Source organism: Chironomus tepperi, unplaced genomic scaffold (assembly GCF_022539635.2).
Source record: "Chironomus tepperi strain 1889 unplaced genomic scaffold, CSIRO-AGI_Ctep_v1 contig_261, whole genome shotgun sequence".
Classification (NCBI taxonomy): Eukaryota; Metazoa; Arthropoda; class Insecta; order Diptera; family Chironomidae; genus Chironomus; species Chironomus tepperi.
In genome coordinates, this window is record NW_027226383.1 from 149990 (window position 1) to 171510 (window position 21521).

Below are 21521 nucleotides of genomic sequence, written 5' to 3' on the forward strand. Positions count from 1 at the left end.
TTCATTTTTCATCACAAAAGTGTTGAATGTAGGCTAAAAAAATTAATTTCTTGTCTGTCTCAAATCAATCATTGACGGTCATGTCCTTGTACTCATCCTCAAATTAAACAGAACTGAATGTAACTGAACGGTTATGGTTCAATGACTTTCCCACGCAACAAGCACTTCCACTTCCTTCTACTCAAATAAAGTTTAATAATTTAATCGATTTACAAAAATAATTCGAACCCTCGCGCAAGGAAGCCCAAAAAGTGAATCGGAATTGCATAACAATTTGACAATGAATGACTGAACTGAGAAGTAATGACCGAATAATTTAAAATTTATCGCCCGTTTAGATGATAATTGCCAGGTAAGAAGCCATGCAAATCGATTACCGTTCAACCAACAAATTATTTTGTTCCCCCTTACAACATGCTGTACAGTGGGAATAATAAACAAAGAACAATGAGAAAAAGGTTTAATTAGGGTTACCGAACGCATAAAACAGAGGGACATGATAGTTGATATTCTGACAAATTCAGTAAAGCGGAACGTGAAGATTTGCCAGATATGATAAATATGTAAGACAACTATTTAAAGTCAATAGTAAGTCATGTCCATAATAAAGCAACGACTCTTGCATTTATTCATTCAATTTAAGAGGATTTTTTTTTTTTCATTTCTTTAAATTTCAAATGCTTCATTATTAATAATTAATAAATTATGGATCGGATGCTGTGCTGCAGCTAGTTTTTTCCATGTTTTTAACTTTACGGTAAAAATGCTTTTTTTTTCTCTCTTTTAATACTACATTTTGCAGCAGTAGCATAGTAAATGTATATGTATACATCTTCTGATTTGAAACTTCATCCAATTATCATTTCACATTTTATTCCTATTAAGATCTATTTTCTTAGGGATGGGTGAGTCTGTAGATGGAAAGTTTGGAGATTTAGAAGTAAATTTTAAGATTTTTGAGGATTTTTTGCATTTGAAATTTGAAATTTTGTTTTTCAAATTTGAAGTTTTCTTTTTAAAATTTGTTTCTAAAATTTGAAATTTTTATTTAAAAAATTTAAAAATTTGTTTTCAAAACTTGAATTTTTATGTTCAAAGTTTGAAATTTTAGTTTTAAACATTTGAAAATTTGATTTTAAATTTGAAAAACTGTTTTAAATTATAAAATGTGTTTCAAAATTTGAATTTGAACTTTAAAATATAAAATTATCTTTTGAAATTTTAAACTTTTCTTTTAAAATTAGAATTTTAATTTTAAAGTTTAAAATTTCCTTTTAGAATGTAAAATTTTGATTTTAAATTTGAAGTTTTGTTTTTAAATTTTAAAATTTATTTACAAAATTGAATTTGAATTTTAAAAAAATAAAAATAGTTTTTAAAATATTTGTGTGAATATGATTTAAAACTTTGCTTTTAAAATTAGAATTCTAAATCTTGAACTTTTAAAGTTAACATTTAAAATTTAAAAGATTCTTAGTTAAAATTCTAAAATTCTTACAGATTTTCCCACATTTATTTAATTCCATTCTTCTTCTTTATTAATTTTTATTTTCTTCTTTTTATTAAAGTATAAAATATAAAAAAAAAATGCACTCACTTACTCGATTGTAAATGAAACAGCAAGATTTATCACTTATATTAAATGCAATTATGTATTTTTATATGTTGCAGTACCAGCAAAAGCAGCAGCCAGCAAGCATCACAAAACAGCAGTAGTGCAAAAATAATATCAGTTAATAATATCATGTGATCTGTGAAATGGTTGTGATGATTAACAGAAAAACACCCACTTTTTTTCATTTTTGCAGTCACCAAAGCTTAAATTACATTTCATTTCATTTGAAATCACTCTCATGCCTTCTTTAAGATGCCATGTCTTATAATGCCACAATTTATAGATATAAAAACACACATAAAATTGATATCACAAAAAATCGATCTTTTAATTACGATTGCAATTTGCTGATTTCATAAAAATGTGCATTATTAAAGATTATAACTTTAACGCTATTTAATTAAATTTATTATGATGACTTTTATAGGCGTAACATGCAGCGCGCATATATTATATATATGCGTATAAATGCACTTTCAATTCTTAATTATAATGCGGTGACTTTATGATTTTAATTTCCTTTATTATTCTTTCAGGCTTCTATTTTTAAATTTATGAGGATGATTGAAAATTGAATGGAGATGAAATTAGATGAGTTGGTGGATATGAAATGAGTGAGTTGTAAAAGGATGGTCTGTGTAGATTATTTATTTATGATTATAGATTTTATGGTTGAACAAATTGCAAGAAAATATTATTATGAATTAATATTAAAAATTTTATAGCTTTAGAAATTGTCAAGAAATTGTCAGAAACTATCAGATAATTTCAACAAGTTTCGAATCATTTTGAATTAAGAAATAAAAAAAAAAATTTAAATTTTAATCAAAAATTGCACAAATTATCTCCAGAAATTGTGAAAGAACTGAAATTATAAAAAATGTTAAATGTTGCTAAAGGTTCAAATCCTTATATTTAATAAAAGAGATATTTTATATATCGAGCTGCATCTCTTTTTAAGTTAACAATCTTAAAAATCAACTATTTTTTTTTTAAACAACAGAAATTTTCAACTCGACCATAAAAAAATATCAAAATTCTTTTTCAAAAAACATGAAATCATTCATGAACATTATTTTTTATTGTCGCAAACAGCGTTTGTTCATCAACAGTAAACATCTACAGCAGAGTGTTAAAAACGAAAGAGAGTCACATATGTAGAAAATGTAATAAAAAAGTTGAAGAGAATCAAAAAAAAGAATCGTAGGCGGTTTATTTAGTGTGTCGTATCTTTTTGCTTATACTCATAGTCACTGGCTCATATGTTCATATTAAAAAAGAATTTCTTTCTGATTTTGCTGGTTTTTTTTGTTGTGTTCATAAGAAAGAAAAAGTAATACAGCAGATGGAGGAAAGTGATTTTGGAGACTTGAGGACTCGCGATGGAGCGCAGAAATTATTGAAATTTAAGTTTTTGAAAATTTTTGATTTTTAGGAGATTTAAATTTTTTTAAGCTTTTAAAATCTTAAGTTTAATTTGAAATTTAATTTAAAAATTTATTATTTCAAAATTTAAATTTAAGTTCTAAAAAGCTAGTTTCAAATTGTTCAAATTTCAAATTATCAAATTGTTTAAATTTTAAAACTTTAAATTTCTTTATTTCAGTATTAATTTAATGTTCAAATTTTTAAACGTTTTAAATTTCAAACTTTCAAATTTATAAAATATTCAAACTTTTAAGTGTTCTAAACTTCAGTCTTTTAAATTTTAAACTTTTAAAGTTTTTAATTTGAGTTTTTAAATATTAAATTTTAAAATTTTTTAGGTTTTCACACTTTGAAAATATTTTTCTTCAATTTTAAAATTTATAAACTTTAATGTCATTTCGAATTTTATTTCTTAAAAATGTCAAATTTCTTAAAAATATCAAATGCCTAATTGAATTTTTTTGAAACATTTCAAAACTGCCCAAATGTCCCAACAACTCATTCTTCAAGAATTCCAGTTCGGAAATAAGTGTAATAATAAGAAGATGACGAAAGAAAGGGAAGATAATAAAAAGGAAGAAGAGAAGTGTAAAGAAGAACAAATAAAAGAAGATTAAAGAATCATGAGACACGCGGCGATATCGGTTGGATAACCTTTATGGGAAATGAAGTAAAAGAAGTAAAAGTATAAAAAAAATTTAAGAGAAAATTGAATATACACGTGGGTTAATGATCTCAAACATTAATTAAGTGTCTCCGATAATAATTCTTCTGACTATATTCGGATATAATGCTTGTGCCATATTGTAGTCATAATAATAATCATAATACATTCATATTGTAAATTCGATATGGAATCTTCAACTAATGAAGATGAAAATGCGACTCGTGGATTAATAAAGAGCGAATTTCATGTTGAAATATAATTGATTGTGGATTTTTTTTGTGGCTGTGGAGTTTAACAATCAGCAGAAATGTGAATTTTTATAAGATTTTTTGCAGATTTGTTCTTGTGTGAAGCGTTTAGAGGTCCTTTTTGCCTGGCTGGGTGGCTAGATAGCTTGACAATTGAATTGAATATTGTCATCCTTACATTCATCGATCTAAAGCTTAAATCTCATCAGAAAAATTAAATTTTAACAAATTTTTGGATTTTTTTAATATTTCACTTAATTTAAACAAGACCAGAAGTAATTAAAGCTCAAAATTTCTTAACATTTTAATTAAATTTCATTAAAATTCAACCAAATTCATCCCAAAAACCAACTCCAATTCCACCTCTGCTACCCAATTTCATTCTTCAATTCACATACAAATTTCATCATTGAATCAAAAAAAAACTCAAACGAATCATGCAAAATTATTTATGCTTATCAACAAGATACAAGTAATATACTTGAATGGAAATAACTTTCTGAATGAATAAGCAACGTACTCCAAAAAATATGTTATTGTTATTTCATCTATCAATGACGAATGACTTTTTACTTCAGATTTCTTTTTTTTTTTTTCATTTCATCACACACAAGAAGTAAAAAAAAATTAATTCAATTTATTTGATGAGTTTTTATGAATATAAAAATTTAAAATATCATTTCAAATAAATTCAATTAAATTATTGGACCTCCTTCAAATGCTATTTTATTTTTTGTTCGATCTTTCTCATTTTGCGCTATTTTATAAATTTATCTTTGATGGAATCATGTTATGAATAAAAAATGTTATACAAGTACATAAGTCTATTCCTTCTAGCGATATTGAAGAGGTAAAGTGAGTAAAGATGAGTCTTTAAAATGATGTTTTAGAGCGTTTTGTGGTTGTTGAAGAAGATTTAGAGGTGAAATTAATAAAAAAGTTTTGAAAATTATCAAAATTGTAAGAGACTTTCTAACGGTTTTTTGAATTTAAAAACTTCAAATTTTTTCTCACTTCAAAAAGTTTTTTGCAAATTTAAAGCTGAATGTTCATTAATTTCTGAAGTTCTTAAGCTTAATATGCTTAAAAAAGTGGCAAAAGTATCATAGACATTCTTAAATTACAAATATCTTCATGCAAAGTAAAAACTTCAATTCAAACCGTCCATAACCTTATTCATATTTGCAATAATAATACACAACAGAAAAAGTTTAAAGCATGAAAAAAGTTATTGATACACTTCAGCCTTTTAAATGCAGCATCATTTGTGACATTATTGCGATATGCCTTATTTGAATACACGAGCAATAGCTTTGACTAGATACAAACTAAGTACAAAAGGTAATTTCAATCTAGCATGGAAATTACGCAATAATAATAAGCAATTGCCTATTTCATTAAAACTACTAAAATAAAATGGAAATTTAACTTAAATTGGATAGCTTGTGTGCGCATTGATATTTAAAAAAAAAAGTAAATTGTTATAATAAATGAGAAAAACAAGAAGGAAGCAAGCATGAATGAATCTGCAGTTAATTGACGTAGCATATATATTTTATTTACAGAGTTGAAGTTAAATCAGAAGGAATTTTTTATGTCAAATGTTGTTAAATGGCAATAAAAAAAAGTTTTTTATGGAAAATATAAATGATTGAGTCAGATTGGATCTTTTGGATGAAAAGTTTGCGGATTTTGATGTGGAATTTTGTGTTTTTCAAGTAAGAACTCTTCATTTTCTGATGATTTTGTGTTTTAAATCAGTCAAATTCATTTATAGTCAAAAATTAAATAATATTCATAATTTAAAGCACAACCACTTTCCAAATTATTTACTCATGTCAAGCGGATATGACAATATCACAAAAAATTCCTAGTAACGATCATTGATACATCTAACAAACAAATATTCATCAATTTTCATCTCGTCATCATCATCTTATGTCTACGAATAAGTGATCTCATTGACTTACAAGTACTGTCGACATCACAATAGGTGTGTACTTAAGTTATTAATCAGATTCTCAAGTACATACACATATTTTCAAGTGTTTGATCTAAATTTCAAATAAAAATTTTATTCAACATTGATAGATTTTAAGGAAGATGATCGATGAATTTATAAAATTTGGCAAAAAAAAGAGACTTTTTTTAAAAGTCACTTGAAAATGACATGAATTAGTTCCACTTTTTCCAATCGATACATGTGGTATTGAAATATGAAATAAAAATAAGATATTTCAATATTCATTCATAGATGAAAAATTCATGCAATTTTTAAAGTTCATTTTAAAGATATTTTCATAATATATGATGACTGTATTCAGCATGAAATATGAATAGTAAAATTTCTACAGGAAAAAAAAATAAGAAACCAATGCGAATTGAACCTCACGATTTGAGTTGTTCAGTTGTCTGTAAGCCAAATGCATTATTATTTCATTGAACATTAATGTTTCATCACTTTGATCGCTTTCATATGATTATTCAATCAGTCAGTCTCCTGCCGCTATGCTAAATAATTTTAATACCTATCTCATAAGACCTAATCATATAGATGTGAGTCTATTACGATCAATATTCCAAATGATAATTACAAACTCCTTGCCATTATTGCTACTGTTTTTAATACATCCCATGAGGCATAAGAATATGTAAAAATATTCAAGTTTAACTCCGTCCATAAAGTCAATGAATTCATTAAAATAAAATTAAATACAAGAAGTTCACCTAAAATTCTATTCCAAACCCTCACTTATTTCCTTCTGCAGAAAATAGCTCGCGAGAAAAAATAAAAAAATATGAAAAATGTTGTAAGTGATTAACTATAAATGGCTACACATGTAAGCTCATTCGATATGAATTGTCGTCATTAAGAAAAATTTAAATATTTCACATGAACAAAACAAAAAAAAAAAATATGGAAATAAATTCAATAAGTATGCAAAAATGTTGCAACAATCGTATTATATCAATGAAAGCTGTAAAAAGGATTAACAGTTAACAAGTCTCAAGTTCTACTTCACATTTATATATTTTTTATTTTTCGTCTGTTTTGTAAATGAACAAATGAATCACATTATTTACGATGGTATTCAAGTGTATGGTGAAGTACATGGATTAAGATAAAGGGTGATCATGTAATTTAAGAGCTTTTAGTTATGGAATCCTTGGGCATATTTTAAGAGATTTTTTAAAAACAACTTGAAAATTTTAAAATTCAAACTTTGATTCTTGAATAACAAATTTCTAAACTTTTATTTAAAATTTCGTTCATTAACGGTTAAAAAAGTTCACAAAAAATTGTAAAAAGACAAATTTGAAAGAAAATTTGAAATTTAAGAATATTGAGTTAAATTTAAATGTTAATTTCAATAAAATTTAAATTTAAAATTTGATCTCAAATATTTGTATTTAAGTTTTAAATTCAAATTCTCAAATTTGAAATTTTAATTTAAATTCTCAAATCTAAACATAAATTCTCAAACCAAAACTTGAATTCCCAAATCTAAACTTAAATTCTCAAATTTAAAATTTAAACTTTAATATTTCAATTTAAGATCTTTTTTGTATGAAAAATAATTTCTAAATTTTACTTTATTAAACTTCATTTTATTTTCAGAAATTCAAATTTTTCAGATAACACTCTTTTATACCCTCAAAAACATAAAAAGCATTTCAATATAAAACATCCCAAAGGGACATTAAAAAAGCTTTTAATTAAAATTTAGTAATTCAACAAAAATTTCCTCATATTTTTTCCACTTTTTCTACATCAATTCCATTCTTTATACATTTCATTAAAAGCGCAAAATCCATTAGTAAAAAATGTCTGTTATTAAATGGGTGAAACAGCTTGTTTGATGTACATAAATAATTCTTTTTTTCCCTTTGTTTTATTTTGCACAACAGCCACAATCATGAAATAAAATTTATGAAAATAATTCCTTTTTATTATTTCCATTCCTCTTCCCTTTTATAAACTACCAACCATATAATCATTAATTGATTTTTTTTTCTTTCTTTTTCAACAAAGTATGACTGTAAAGCTCTCAACCACGCAAACTCTAACTTTGCAGTGAGAAATGTGGTGCGTTTCGACTAAAATCTACGATGGTTGTTGTTTTAAAACAAAAAGAAAAAAGAATATGGAAATTTTTTCCACCAGCATAGCTAATTATTTTTAAATATACACATAAAAAAATATGAAATATTATTCGTCATATTTTTTTCGATGGAGATATGTGTAGATGGCATGGATGGAGTTGAAAAATATTGATTTTTTTTTCTGTATGTACTCACGTTGACACAGTTTCATTCTTGCGTTTCATTGACTTCTTTTTGAAAAATATTAATGAATGAGACTTATTTAAAATGAAAGTTAATTAGTTTGTTGTTTTCATTTGATATATTACCTTTTTGAGATTTCTAAAAATTTGTAACTTTTTTACAAAATTCAATTATTTTTTAAAATAAAGAAATTTAACAATTTTTATTAAATTTGAAAATTTAGGTAATTTTTAAAAAATTAAAATATTTAAAAATTTGACAAATTTTTTGTAAAATTTAAAAGTTTATGAAAACTTTTGTAAAATTTATCAAACTTTTGTAAAATTTATCAAACTTTTATAAAATTCAACAAAATCTTGTAAAATTTAACAATCTCTTATAAAATTTTACAATTTTTATTAAATTTGAAAATTTAGGAAATTGTTAAAAAATTTAAAAATTAAACAAATTTTTGTAAAAATTTTGAAATTTAGCAAAACTTTTATAAATTCAACAAACTTTTGTAAAATTTAAGAATTTTTTGCAAAATTTGACAAATTTTGATAAAATTTAAAAGTTTAACAAATTAGGGTTTTTAAATCAATTTTTCAAAAAAATGTTTAAATTCAACTGTTTTTTATAAAATTTAAAAATTTAAGAACTTATTTCAAAAAAGAATGAACAATTTTATGACATTTAAAAACTTAACGTTTTAATACAGTTTTAAACCTTTTTAACGTTGAATCATTTGAAACCTTTTTAAGGAAAATTAATAAAAATTGCAAAAATCTGTTGACAATTTGAAAAAACTTCGAGTATTTCTTGCAGTTTTACACTATTCGCGATCATTCTCCAACTCCCATTCCTTTACAATTCAATTAAACTTAATTTTCTCACATGACTCATCGCACCATTAATCAATTTTAAAAATTCCATTCATTAACTGCGTCACCTAACCTCAATCTCATAAAATATTTTTAAACTAAAAGTGCATTTTTTTTCTCATACTTTATACTTCGCCCAAAGGATGATGTAGGCATTTCCACATGAAGAGACCTTTAATATGAATCTCTGATACATATCTCAATGAATATATTTTATAAAGCATTATTGCACATTATTGCACATATTTACATATATGTGCAGCCACAATTCATTTTCATTTTCATTTCATAATAGTAAAATAATGAAATTCAGTTAAAATCGATAAATATTGCTGAGGTAAAAATAAAAAAAAAACTTTAAAAGAGCATAAATATTGTGCCAATGTGCATATAGACACCATATAAGATAGAGATAGATAGGCGGGCGGGAAGAGGTTGTATTTGAAATTTTAGTCATATGAATCATTCATTCATGCAAAATATATTAAATTACAAAAGTGTAATTTATCTAATTAATCTACATCAATATATCTTTATGGTTGGTGTCTGCTAGACTTTTGGGATTCTTTAAGTTTTGAAAAAAAGAAAGCTGAAGTTTTGAATTTTTAAAAAATGTTCAAAAGTTAAAAAAAAAACTTTCAAATTTACAATTTTTCAAAAGTCGTTAAAATTCGAAATTTTTAAAAATTGTTTAAAATTTTTAAAAATTGTTTAAAACTTTTAAAATTTGCATTAAATTTTAAATTTTTGAGATAAGCATTAATTTTAAGTTTTTAAGAATTAATTTTGAATTTTATAAATCTTTGAAATATTAAAAATGTTGAATTTTGAAAAGTCGTTAAAAATTGAAACCTTTAATATTCGTTTGAAATATAAGATCAATTTAGAATTTTCTTAATAATTTAAAATTAAAAATTATTAAAATTTTAAAATTCTTAAATTCCGAACAAACAACACTTTAAAAACTATAAAACAAAATTAATAAATTTAATAAATCAACATCATATGAATAAAATATAAATTTTTTATCACCCCATTTCTGTACTCAACAAATTGATATTACACAATTGATATTATAAATATCATATGCACATATATGTATATTTATTATTACTACTTTCTGTCAATAACGTATTTATTTATTTATTTATTAACCAGAAAAAATTATTAAATTTATTTTTTTTTTATTCGCATTTTTCATGCATATTTTCTATAATCAAATGAGCTTATTGCAGGCAAAAATGCCTGAGCAGCTTGCATTGCTGTTTGAATATAATTATGATTTAAAAAATTTATTGATAATTTAGATTAAAAATTAGTGGAACAATAAATTTTATTAACATTTAGTTTTTAGTGCCTTTTAAGGTTTATCTTAATTCATATCAGGCAAAAATTATGACTATTACGGATTCAGAGCTTAATGTGATTAGGATTTAAGTGGATTTAATGTATGTTATTTGAATATGTTTAGTTGTTGAGTATAGGATTGGAATGTATATTAAAGATTTTGTAAGTGTTGAATTTATGGGTTTTTTTGGCGTGATAAATGGGAAATTTTATTTGATAAATTGGCTGATTTGGATAATTTTATGAATTTAACTTTTTTGCAATTTTTAAAAACATTTATTTAAGATAAAATATTTTGAAACAAATTTCAAAAACATTTTAATTGTGAAATATTAATATTCAAATATTATAATGAATTTTAAAAGAATTACAAAATATTAAATTTAATTTAAAAAACCTTTTAAAATTTTAAATTTAAATTAAATTTTGAATTTTAAATTCAATTCTCAAAATTTAAAATTCTTCAAAATTCAAAATTCAAACATTATTTTAAATTCAAAAATTTTTAAAAATTCATAAATAAATTTATAAATCCGGTTGTTAATAATTAAAAGTTTTAAGTCATTTAATTAAAAAACGTAAAAAATCTTTAATTTTACCGTTTTTCATCAAATCAAAAATTATAAAAATCGAAACTCCTTCAATTTTCTGATATTAATAAATTAAATCTTTAATTTTACCGTTTTTCATCAAATCAAAAATTATAAAAATCGAAACTCCTTCAATTTTCTGATAGTAAAATTTTAAAAATTGAGATTTTTAAATTGAAAGAAAAAATGTAAATTGCAATTTTTACGAAACTTTGATTTGTCACATTTTACACCAACCTATAAAAAAATTTCTCAAATTTTTATTACCCAAAAGCGTGTCATAAAAAAAATAGTGCAAAAAAAAATAACTTTTTATAGATTTTTATCCAGCATGTATCCCAAGAGTCATAACATTTTTAGCACCAATATATATAAAATTCAAATCGAAAAGAAATCGATTGATCGCATAAATTACATTTATTATAGTTTTTAAAGAATCGAGAAACGCAAATGACTGTATGTGAATGATTTTATGACGCTCTTTGCTTGTTCTATCATTTAAGTCGCCACCAATGTGATATGAAGCGCTACGTATTTTTTTTCCTCATACACTTTTTTATGGCATATAAAAAAAATCAAAAAAAAAAATATTCATTTTAAGCCTTTGACATTCACTAAAAAGCCAGTATTGGCCATTAAAAATGGACATATTTCACTCTTACACCGACTCTGGTCTCTTCTGATTGAAAATAGAGAAACTTTGTGTTTTATTGGACTATCAAATTTCATTACTAAGCAAAATGACTTCGAAACATGGTCATTATAAATTTTATTCACTACGATTCAATGAGAAGTTGAAAAGAAAATTGCAATGTAGAGGAAAAAAAAATATTTATCGGCATGTAGTGCACTTTTTTAATGATTGAACTTTTCAATTGGACTTCTGTTACGTAAAATGAGATAGAGACAAGCAGCGCAAGTCTTTTGCATAAAAAAAAAACTGAAATCCATCGGATCGCCGATTGATAAAGAAAGATTATTGTTGGATATTTTGTTGCAACCGATCTTTTGATTTTGATTTATGTCTTGGATATTGTTTCAGACAAGGATTTAGTTAGTTTGGTATTGAAAATAGATATTATTTTACAGTTAAAGATTTTGAATTGGATTGTAATGATTTATGATATTATCTGGAGACGATGACATAATAAATTATAAAATTGAAGAATTTTTAATGTATTTTGTGTCAAGTATAGATGTCAAGGATGTTGAGTTGTCTGCGAGCTATGACAATTTTAGAGTTTATTGAGGATTTTAATGATTGTTAATGAGAATTCGATTAGAATTTGATTTTATTTGAAGTAGAACCCGAAATCAACTCAAATTTTATATGAAGTCAAGTTTCATACAAAATCTGAGTCGATTCGAGCTCTAATTTGAATGATTTATTGGTAAAGATTGGCAAAACCATCAAAAAATCCAATTTACTTTACAAAATTTTTCTTGAATCTCATCTAAATTAAGAATTCCTTTATAAATTCCACAAAATTTCATCGAATCACTAGAATAAATTCATGGCCACAACCCGAGCAACTGCACAAAGGAGGTTTATAAAAGAAAAAAGACTGTAATCCAATATCGCACAAGTTTCATAGCAAATTACTAGAAAAAATTATCATAAAAATTTAATTTAAAAATAATTCCATTTAAATAATTAATTTTAAATTTCTTTCCCCACGAGAATGCAAAAAAAAAATATTCAAGAACCTCACACAGCAACAAGAATGTTGCTAAAGATCGTCCAAATCCCCACACGATCAATAAAATTGTATTTTTTGTTTCATAATAAAATTAAAATTTTTATGACATTTTAATGCGCGAGCTCATTTAGGATGCGTTTTAAAGTGTTGAAATTATTATCCATACCGCACACACATATCGTCATTGTTGGAACTGATATAAGGAAGAGTCATCAATTTCTTCCAGTTCTTTTATTTATATTTATTTTTATTGTTAATTCCATTTCTTCTAAGCCAAATGAGTAAAAAAAAAATGGTTACAAAGAATTTAAATTGAATAAGTCCATATAGCACTGTTTAGCGTCTTCACTTGCATATGTGGCATGTGCTTGTTGAATCTACTTTATTGACAATAATAAAAATGGAATTTAAATTTTTTTCTCTTTTCTTTCTCTCTTTTGTGCCTTTTTTTTTGCGCCTTCTAAGTACAATTTAATATGTGTATAGATTTCTATATTGGGACGAGGGTGTTGTGTGTCTACAATTTGTCTGGGTTGTCGTTTTATTTGGTAAAGTTTGTTTTAATAAAAACTTTTTATTGAGCTTTTTGTGTGTAAAATGTATGAAGTTTTAATAGGTTTGATTATTTTAGTATCAATTGAGCTCATTAACTCTGTTGGCTGTAATTTTTATTACAAAGATATGAATTTATTAGGTTTTAATTAATTTGAGTTGATTTTACATTGGTTTTATGGAGTTTTATTTGAGTTGAACGAGTTTTTGTTGAGATATGTTTCAGCTTTGAGTGCTAACTCTGCGAATTTGATTATATTGTGTCACTTTTGACATCATTTAGCCTTAGAACGTTGCACAAGTTGGAAAATCAATCCAAAATCTAGCACCTGGCCGGTGTGGATCTAGCATAAAGTCTGGAGCAAGTCAGAGTCACGTCGGGATTGATCCAAATTTTTGATCAATCAACTGATTTGTGCTTTTCGAAAAATCTCATTAAAACTTGAATTTTAAACCCAAAATACCAAGAATGCGCTTCTAATTCAATCCTTCCTTCATTTCCAACTCATAACCTTCTCCTCAATCTCAATTTTTACTTCCATTCTTGCCTCGCGAACAGAACATATTTGCAAACCATGACGATGTGAGGTTTTTTTCTTTCTTTTTAAATAAAAATCTATAAACATTCACTTGATATCATGCAGCAATAAGTGTACATAATAATTAATGTACCATTGACGACATGGCGTTAATATTGGCATTTATTGACTTCACTCCATCAGATTGTTTATCTTTATGTACACAAAACGAGACTTTATTCTTCTCGATTGTCACTCAGCATGTAAGTAAGTAATGTTGGATATTCGATGAATGTCATAAAAATGAAGTTTTTATTGCGCAATGTCAAAAGGTCATTATTGGATGTTGTTACAGTGAGAATAATGAATGAATGAATTGTGGACTTTTTGGAAATATTTTAAAAAAAGAGAATTTGTCATGAAACTTGATATTGACATGCATCATTCCTGAATGCCAGGAAAATCCTTAATTCACCAACATTCTTCAGACATCTCAAAATCTCAATAATTAATTCGTTAATTTTCAAATTAATTTCAACAATTTTTAATCATCATAAAAATTCATTGAATTATTTTGAGCTTTAATGGTCGTAAAAAAGAAGATCAAATAACACAAAACAAGTCACAAAAGAACAAGAATCACGCCGAAATTTTATTTTATAGCATTTCCAATAGAATCTAGTCATAAAACCGTCGGAAAAATTTATTTCACGCGCGCATCAGAAAAAACTTTAATTCTCATTTTTTATTTAACTTGTTTTTACATTTTTTCTTATCGCAAACGACACTTTTTTTTGTGTCTAAAATTTGTTTAAAGACGATATCGGAAATGATTTATTTATTTTTAAATTAAAGTTTTTATTTTTTTTTGTGTCTGTTTGTTTCTGATGTCTGAGACAATAAGACACCACGAAATTCGTCATCAACAAAATTATTCATTAAATATTATTGTAATAAAGATAACTTTTTTGTTGTCTCTTTTTTTTTGGTCGTGATAAGGAATGTAGAATGGCACATGACTTATGTGTGGAAATAAAAAAAATTGCGTGCTAACTTTATTTTATGAATGGAAGTTCTGACGTAAATCTAATGGCTTTAATGGAAATTTTGATATTTTATGATTTTTTATGAATTTTGCATTAATTTTTCAAATTTTTAGAAGCTTTAGAGACTCAAACTTATTCAAAACCTGAGCTCGAAGTAGACTTTAATTTTATATGAAGTAAAGTTGACTTTTCCAAATCCAACTCAACTTCAAGCTCAGTTTTAGACTTCATTTACCTCTCAAATGACAATTCCCAGCCCCAATTCTCATGAAATAAGCTTCAACGCATTCTGATTTGTGCTATATGATTCATTCCAGCTAACAGACAATACAAGCTATTTACTCAACAACTATAGCTGACTCTTTTATCTAGAAAATAAGCAAAGCTTTAAAACTTTCCACGGAAGTGACATGAATTGACATGTTCAAAGCGACAATGCCGATAATTTATTCATATAAAGCTTTTTTAGTCTTTATTTCCTCATTTTTCATTTAAAACTTTTTATGTTGGCTCTTCCCAAAAAAAAACTAAATTCACAAGAAGTTTTCGGAAGTGTTGAATGAAAATTTCTTCATAAATAAATTTATATTTTATTACTTTTTAGCGCATTTTTGAAATTTTTTTCAAAAAGGTAGCTTAATAAATCACTTTGTTCGGCTGTTCGGCTGACGATAAAAACTTTTTATCTAGACATCGTAGAGAGCTCGGAATGGTTTTAAAAGATCAGTTCCATAAAGTTATTGCGGCGCCGGGCATTTAAAAGTTTCAAATCAACGCATAAATGCTATAATTAACAATTTTTCATTTTCATATACAACAACAACAAAAACAACAACACGTTTTTTCATTGTTTTACAGTGTTCTTCAATGTTTTTCGATGTTTTAACAGTGTTTACTGAACAAAGTTTGAGTTTTTTTGACGGTTATGAGATTTAAATTACGAAAATCCGTTAAATGATGAAGTTCTTAAATTTGTGGAAGTTTTATATGGATCTTATTTTTAAGATCTGGAAGTGATCTGGATCTTACTGGATCTTGGTTTTTAGGTCTGGAAGTGTCCTGGATCTTACTGGATCTTGTGTTTTTGTTCTGAAATAACCTGGATCCAACCAGATCTTGTTTTGAAGGTCTGGAAGTGACCTGGATCCTACTGGATCTTGCTTTGTGGATTTGGAAGTGACCTGGATCCTACTGGATCTCGTTTTTTAGGTCTGAAAGTGACTTATTAATCAATTACAGATCGCTGGGACAAAAATGCGCTTAAGTCCCTCGATCAATAACACGAGGACTTTTGTAATTTTTTTTTACTCCTTATCAATGACTAATGCTCCGTTATCTTTCTTGATATTTTTAAACACATTAAACATTATACAGCTAATCAAATTGAAGACGTAAAAAAGAAGAAAAATGAAAATATTGTGAACGAAACAAGAATTTTATTATCAAGTGTGACTGATAACTGTGATAAGACATAAGTCTTGCTCATTGATTTTTGACTTGACTTATGCGAGCATAAGCTTTATACACTTTGCAAAAAATTTATTATATTTCTGATAAGGAAGTTTACAAGGTTTTTTAGTTTTATTAGAACTTGTTGAAGAATTTTATTTATTTGATATAAAAATTTAGTTGAGATTGAAAATTGAATAAAATATAATTGAAGAAGGTTTTGAAATTTTCGTAACCATTTTAAAACTTATCATTTCATTTTGAATTTTTTAATTATTTAAAAATTCACAAAATAAAGTTTGAAGTTTTTAAAAACTCATTAAAAAGTTTTAAGATTTTTATTAACTTATAGAAAAATTTTAAATTTTTTAAAACTCATCAAAAGTTTTTAAGTTTTTTAAAAACTAATCAAAAATTTTTAAATTTTTAAAAACTCATTGAAGAATTTTGATTTTTCTTAAAACTTATTGAACATTTTCAATTATTTTCAATGTCCATTAAAAAGTTAAATGCGTTTGAAAATTAAGCTTGAAATATTCAAAATTTTAATTTATTGAAATTTTTGACTCCATTTTAATTCTCTTCTATTTGATAAAAATTTTAAATAATATTGGATCAAAATTAAAATTTATGTTTTTTCTCTTTTAATTTTTGAATTTCTTAAAATTTATATGATTAAGAAATATTTTGACAAGTTTTAATATTTTTGATTTTTTTATTTTTAAGTGCCTATATTTGATAAATTTTCATATTTCTAAATTGAAAACTTCCATTTTATACACCAAGTTTTGTAAAAATTCAAACTCTTTCGATTTAAAATATTAATTTTAAAAAATAAATAAAATTGAAAACTTTAAGCTCACCTGCATTACATAGAAATTTGATGATGGAACAATTTGATCTCCTACCGCATCCATAAACCTTATAATTTTCGACTCATTAAATTATTTTTTTTATTGAAAAAATAAATGTCGTTATTTTATTTTTAATTAATTTATAATCACTGGCATTTATTGTATTTGCATATAGAATGACACATCGATCGATCAATAGATTTTATGAATTAAGATATTAATATTATAAAATATTAATGAATATTTTCCGTACTTAAATTAGCTTTTCGACACTTTAAGCCACACTAAATGCCTTTCACACTGCCTAGATGTGTCGTGATATAGATATAAATACTCTAATATTCATGAACCGTTACTCGTCTCGTAGAGCTTTATGCATAAAATTATCATGCAATTATTTCTCCTTTCCTTGGCTCTTATTATGATAATTTTTAATCACTTTAGTGTAATTTTGCTGCGATCTTTGTGTGTATATAAAATTTAATATTTTTTTTCTTAATTTAATAAGCGATAATTTCTGTTCTTGTTCAACATTCAACTTTTACTGCTGATTTTTCTTCTAGTTCTCACTTTGTGTCTTATATCCGACAGTTTTGACAGCACAACTTGAGATTTTCAGCAGCTCACGATTGTTTTAGTTCATAAATTCACAAGATTAGTTCATAAATTTTAAGACAGTTCACAATTTGCTATGCACAGCTTTTAACTTCTATTACACCAATTTGAAAATTATACCTCACACAACGCAACTTATTTATTTTTTTTTGCCTCACAGCTCGCAGAGATATATTTTCATGCTAGCTTGACGGTTTTTAAAAAAAGTATGAAGTTTCACGGATTTTGCTAGGCTGTAGATTATTATATTTATGGACTGTTGAGTTTTTCAGATGTAAATTTTAAAAAGTTTGTAATTTGAAAGTTTTAAGGATTTGAAATTTGATTTGATTTTGTTGAATTTTCTTTTATTTTGAAATTTAAATTTGAATTTTTTGTCAGTTTTAATTGAAAATTTTCAAATTCTTTTGAAGATTAAAAATTCAAAATTCGTAAAATTTTAAACTTTCAATTTTTAATAATTTAAATTCCTTTCAAAAGCTTCTGTCGCCACCCTTTTGCGTGACTCACTGTCGTTTTTTCCACAAAACTTTCCTTATCAACTTTCTTTCACTTCACCTAAGCTTACTGATTATGTGAATGCTTCTGATACTTGCAACTTTTTATTACGCCAAATAGATTCAATTCAACTTTTTATTTTTAGTCCTATTTGATTTTGCTTATATAAAAAATATATAAAATCCAGTTCAGTTCCTCTCTTTTTCAATTGGTTTTGCGTGCAGAATTGATAAGAAATAAAAAGTGACTTTCTTATAAATTTTAAGTCGCTTTTAAAATGCACTTCGATGTTGATTGTCTGTTATCGATTCCAAGTAGAAAAATTGACTTTCTTATCGAGTTTATCTTTTTTTTATAAAAGTTGAATTCGTGTTTGGCAAGTTATGATGTTAACTTTTACACTAATCTTGGTGGTTTTTTGATAATTTTTTTGCACGGTGGCGCCAATTGGGTTTTATGATGAGGTGGTTGTAGGGAATTGGTAACGCCTTTTGGTGACTTTTTTAAATTTTTAATGAAAATTGTTTTCTTAAAATTCACAAATTTTTATTTTTTCTTTGATAAAAATTGATTTTGTTTCAATTTTTTTAATGTTCACAATGTTGATTTGAAATTGTTTATTCAAATTTCATTTTTACACTTGAATTCAAATTATTTTTAAATTTCTTGCAACTTTTAAATTTTCTGATCCTTTTTTGAATGTTTTGTTTTATTTTGATAAAAAATTTATTCTTTGAATTTTTAATTCTTTTAAACTTTTGAAATATTATTTAAATATCAAAAGTTTAAGTTCTGTCTTTTAATTTTCAAATTTAAAATCACTTGAAAATTTAATTTCGCACATTTTTTTTTTAAACTTTAAAAAATGTTTCAGTTTTTTTTTTCAATTTGTCAGTTTGATTTTTAGACTTCTTTTTTCAATTGTTCACAATTTTTAAAATCTTTTCAAGACTTTAAAAAACTTTAATATTTTTATTTTACTTTTTTTTTTCAATTTTATTTTTCTTAATTTTTTCCTCGATTTAATTATTCAATTTTCAATTGAAAAATAATTTTTTCGTCCTCAACAAAAAAGTTCCGCGCGTAAAAATAAATGTCAATCCACTCTTGAATGATACAAAATGTTTAAAAGAAGACAAAATTGTATCGCAATAAACAACTGAGCACACGACGTTCACAAATGAGGATAAAAAAGTAACGTTTGATCAGATACAGCGACAAAGTAAAACTGATCGGATAAAAAAAAAAGTATCGAAAGAGAAAAAAAAAATTGATTCAATGAGTTGGAAAAAAATAAAGTCAACAAACACCGCATATTGGATGGATGGAAGTTTATTGTTGTTGGTGGTGTTGAACGTGAAAAAGAGAAGAAAGAGAGGAGGGAGAAGTAACAAACAACAATTCGACTAGTTTTCTACCTTCGCTCAAATGTTTTTTTATGTTCAAAATCGTATAAAAAAATTGAGAAAAGAGAAATAATTTGTTTGCCGGTGATTTGAACACCTGAGTGAGAACGACTCATATGTGCGGAGATAACAGCAAAAATATTGTTGACTCAACTCATTAGTAGAAAAGAGATATTTTATTTGCACAAGCTTTTTTTTTCTATATATAAAGCAGGTAAATAGATAAACAAAATATTTAATCATGTAAAATTAACTACACGCACACACAGATGTGGGGACATCTACATGAGTAAATATTGAATTGAGCTATACTGACTGATAACAATGCATGAATGATGTCATTATGAGAAAAAAAGGAATTCTTTCATGTTTCACTTTAAAAGTCAATTCAATAAATTTATTATTGAGAATTTTTTTTTCTTTCATTTTCTTCGTAGGGCTTTCGAGGTTTCTGCAAATATTTCAACGGCTTTTTTTTATAATTTATGAATTTAATAGAGCAATTAAATTTGCAATAGTGGCCCTAAGGGCTCTCATGGCGTGACTCTGGCTTCGAGTCAGATTTAACACAATCCAGCCTCACACTAGAGTCACGCTTTCATGAGGACATAATTTTCCTTTTGAGGTAAGCCTCAAAATTTATTATTTGTATAATAAATTGGCATCGTGAACCAAAAGCTATATTTGTGTAAGCATTTATTAATCTTTTTCAGATCTTGATCACATTGTAGATTAAGGTAAATTAGTAATTTAATTATGAATCAGGTTATGAATTTAAATTATTATGAATTAATTTTTATATTTCTTCTACTTATGTCCTTTTTCGAATCATATGTAGTGAAAACGCGGCTCAAAGCCACCCTTTGAAGACTACTGGCAGCAATGTCATCAAAGAAGTAGTTCGGATCCCGCTATAAACTGTAGGTCTAGGTTTGAGCGAGAGATCTGGCGAATCCTCACTCTTTAAACTTTCAATAGCCATGAAACGCATATAAACGCGCAGCTATGAACCTTAAGGTCTGAACAGCTAATGTTGTGTTTTATGTCGCCGTATTAACATTTAAACGGAACTATAAGGACTGATTTTGACTCGTTCGCCAAATTGTGCCATTTGAGCTAGTCGTCTATAATCAAAAAATTGACCCTTAAAATATTTTAACAATTTTGGAGAAATGAAGTTTAATAGCACTGAATGTCAGCTTTTTCGAATTCTTGCATAACAAAATCCGAGTTGACTTCGAACTCTACTCTTCAGTGTAATGTTCTTAAGTGCATGCACATCTTATTGCAGCAGAATCCTGATTTAGCAAAACACAATTATGTAGTTTAACTTTCTCAATTCGTTGGCCATTCAGATCAGCTCTGATCCATGGCCTCTTTCAGTTGACTTTTAAAACTGACTCTATTGCTGACTACCTTTTGCCAATTGCCATTTACGACTGATATGTACCAAAACTAAGAAAATTAAATTATTTGCAATATAAATTCGAGTAGCCAATTCTCCTTTAATTCTGAATATTATTTAAAAATGATCTTAAAACTGAGATTATATTCAGGAAATCACAAAAAAATTGAAAACCATATTTGAGACATAAATACATTCAATTTTACACCATATAGAAAAACATATCGAACATATTGAAAAACATTCGCGCAAAAACATCACAAACAAACCTCAACTCAAGACCACAACAGAAAATAAAACCCGCAAAAAAATTCTACAAGCCCAAAAAAATAAGCATTCCCGATATCACATATCCTCTATCACACCGTTCGACTGTCAAATGATCGATGGAATTAAGTTAGCGAATAAATAAATAATACCAATAAAAAAAAAA

At 25.7% G+C, this 21521-nt stretch overlaps 1 protein-coding gene across 1 annotated transcript in view; it reads right to left on the reverse strand.

Moving 5' to 3' along the window:
* dar1 (dendritic arbor reduction 1) overlaps positions 1 to 18862 on the reverse strand; it is a 54784-nt gene extending 35922 nt beyond the window's left edge. Inside the window, exon 1 of the mRNA XM_070642008.1 lies at positions 17174 to 18862. Within this exon, the coding sequence (XP_070498109.1) occupies positions 17174 to 17227 (54 nt within the window). The 5' untranslated portion in view covers positions 17228 to 18862. The remainder of the gene's footprint in view (positions 1 to 17173) is intronic.
* Between the last annotated feature and the right edge of the window lie 2659 nt (positions 18863 to 21521).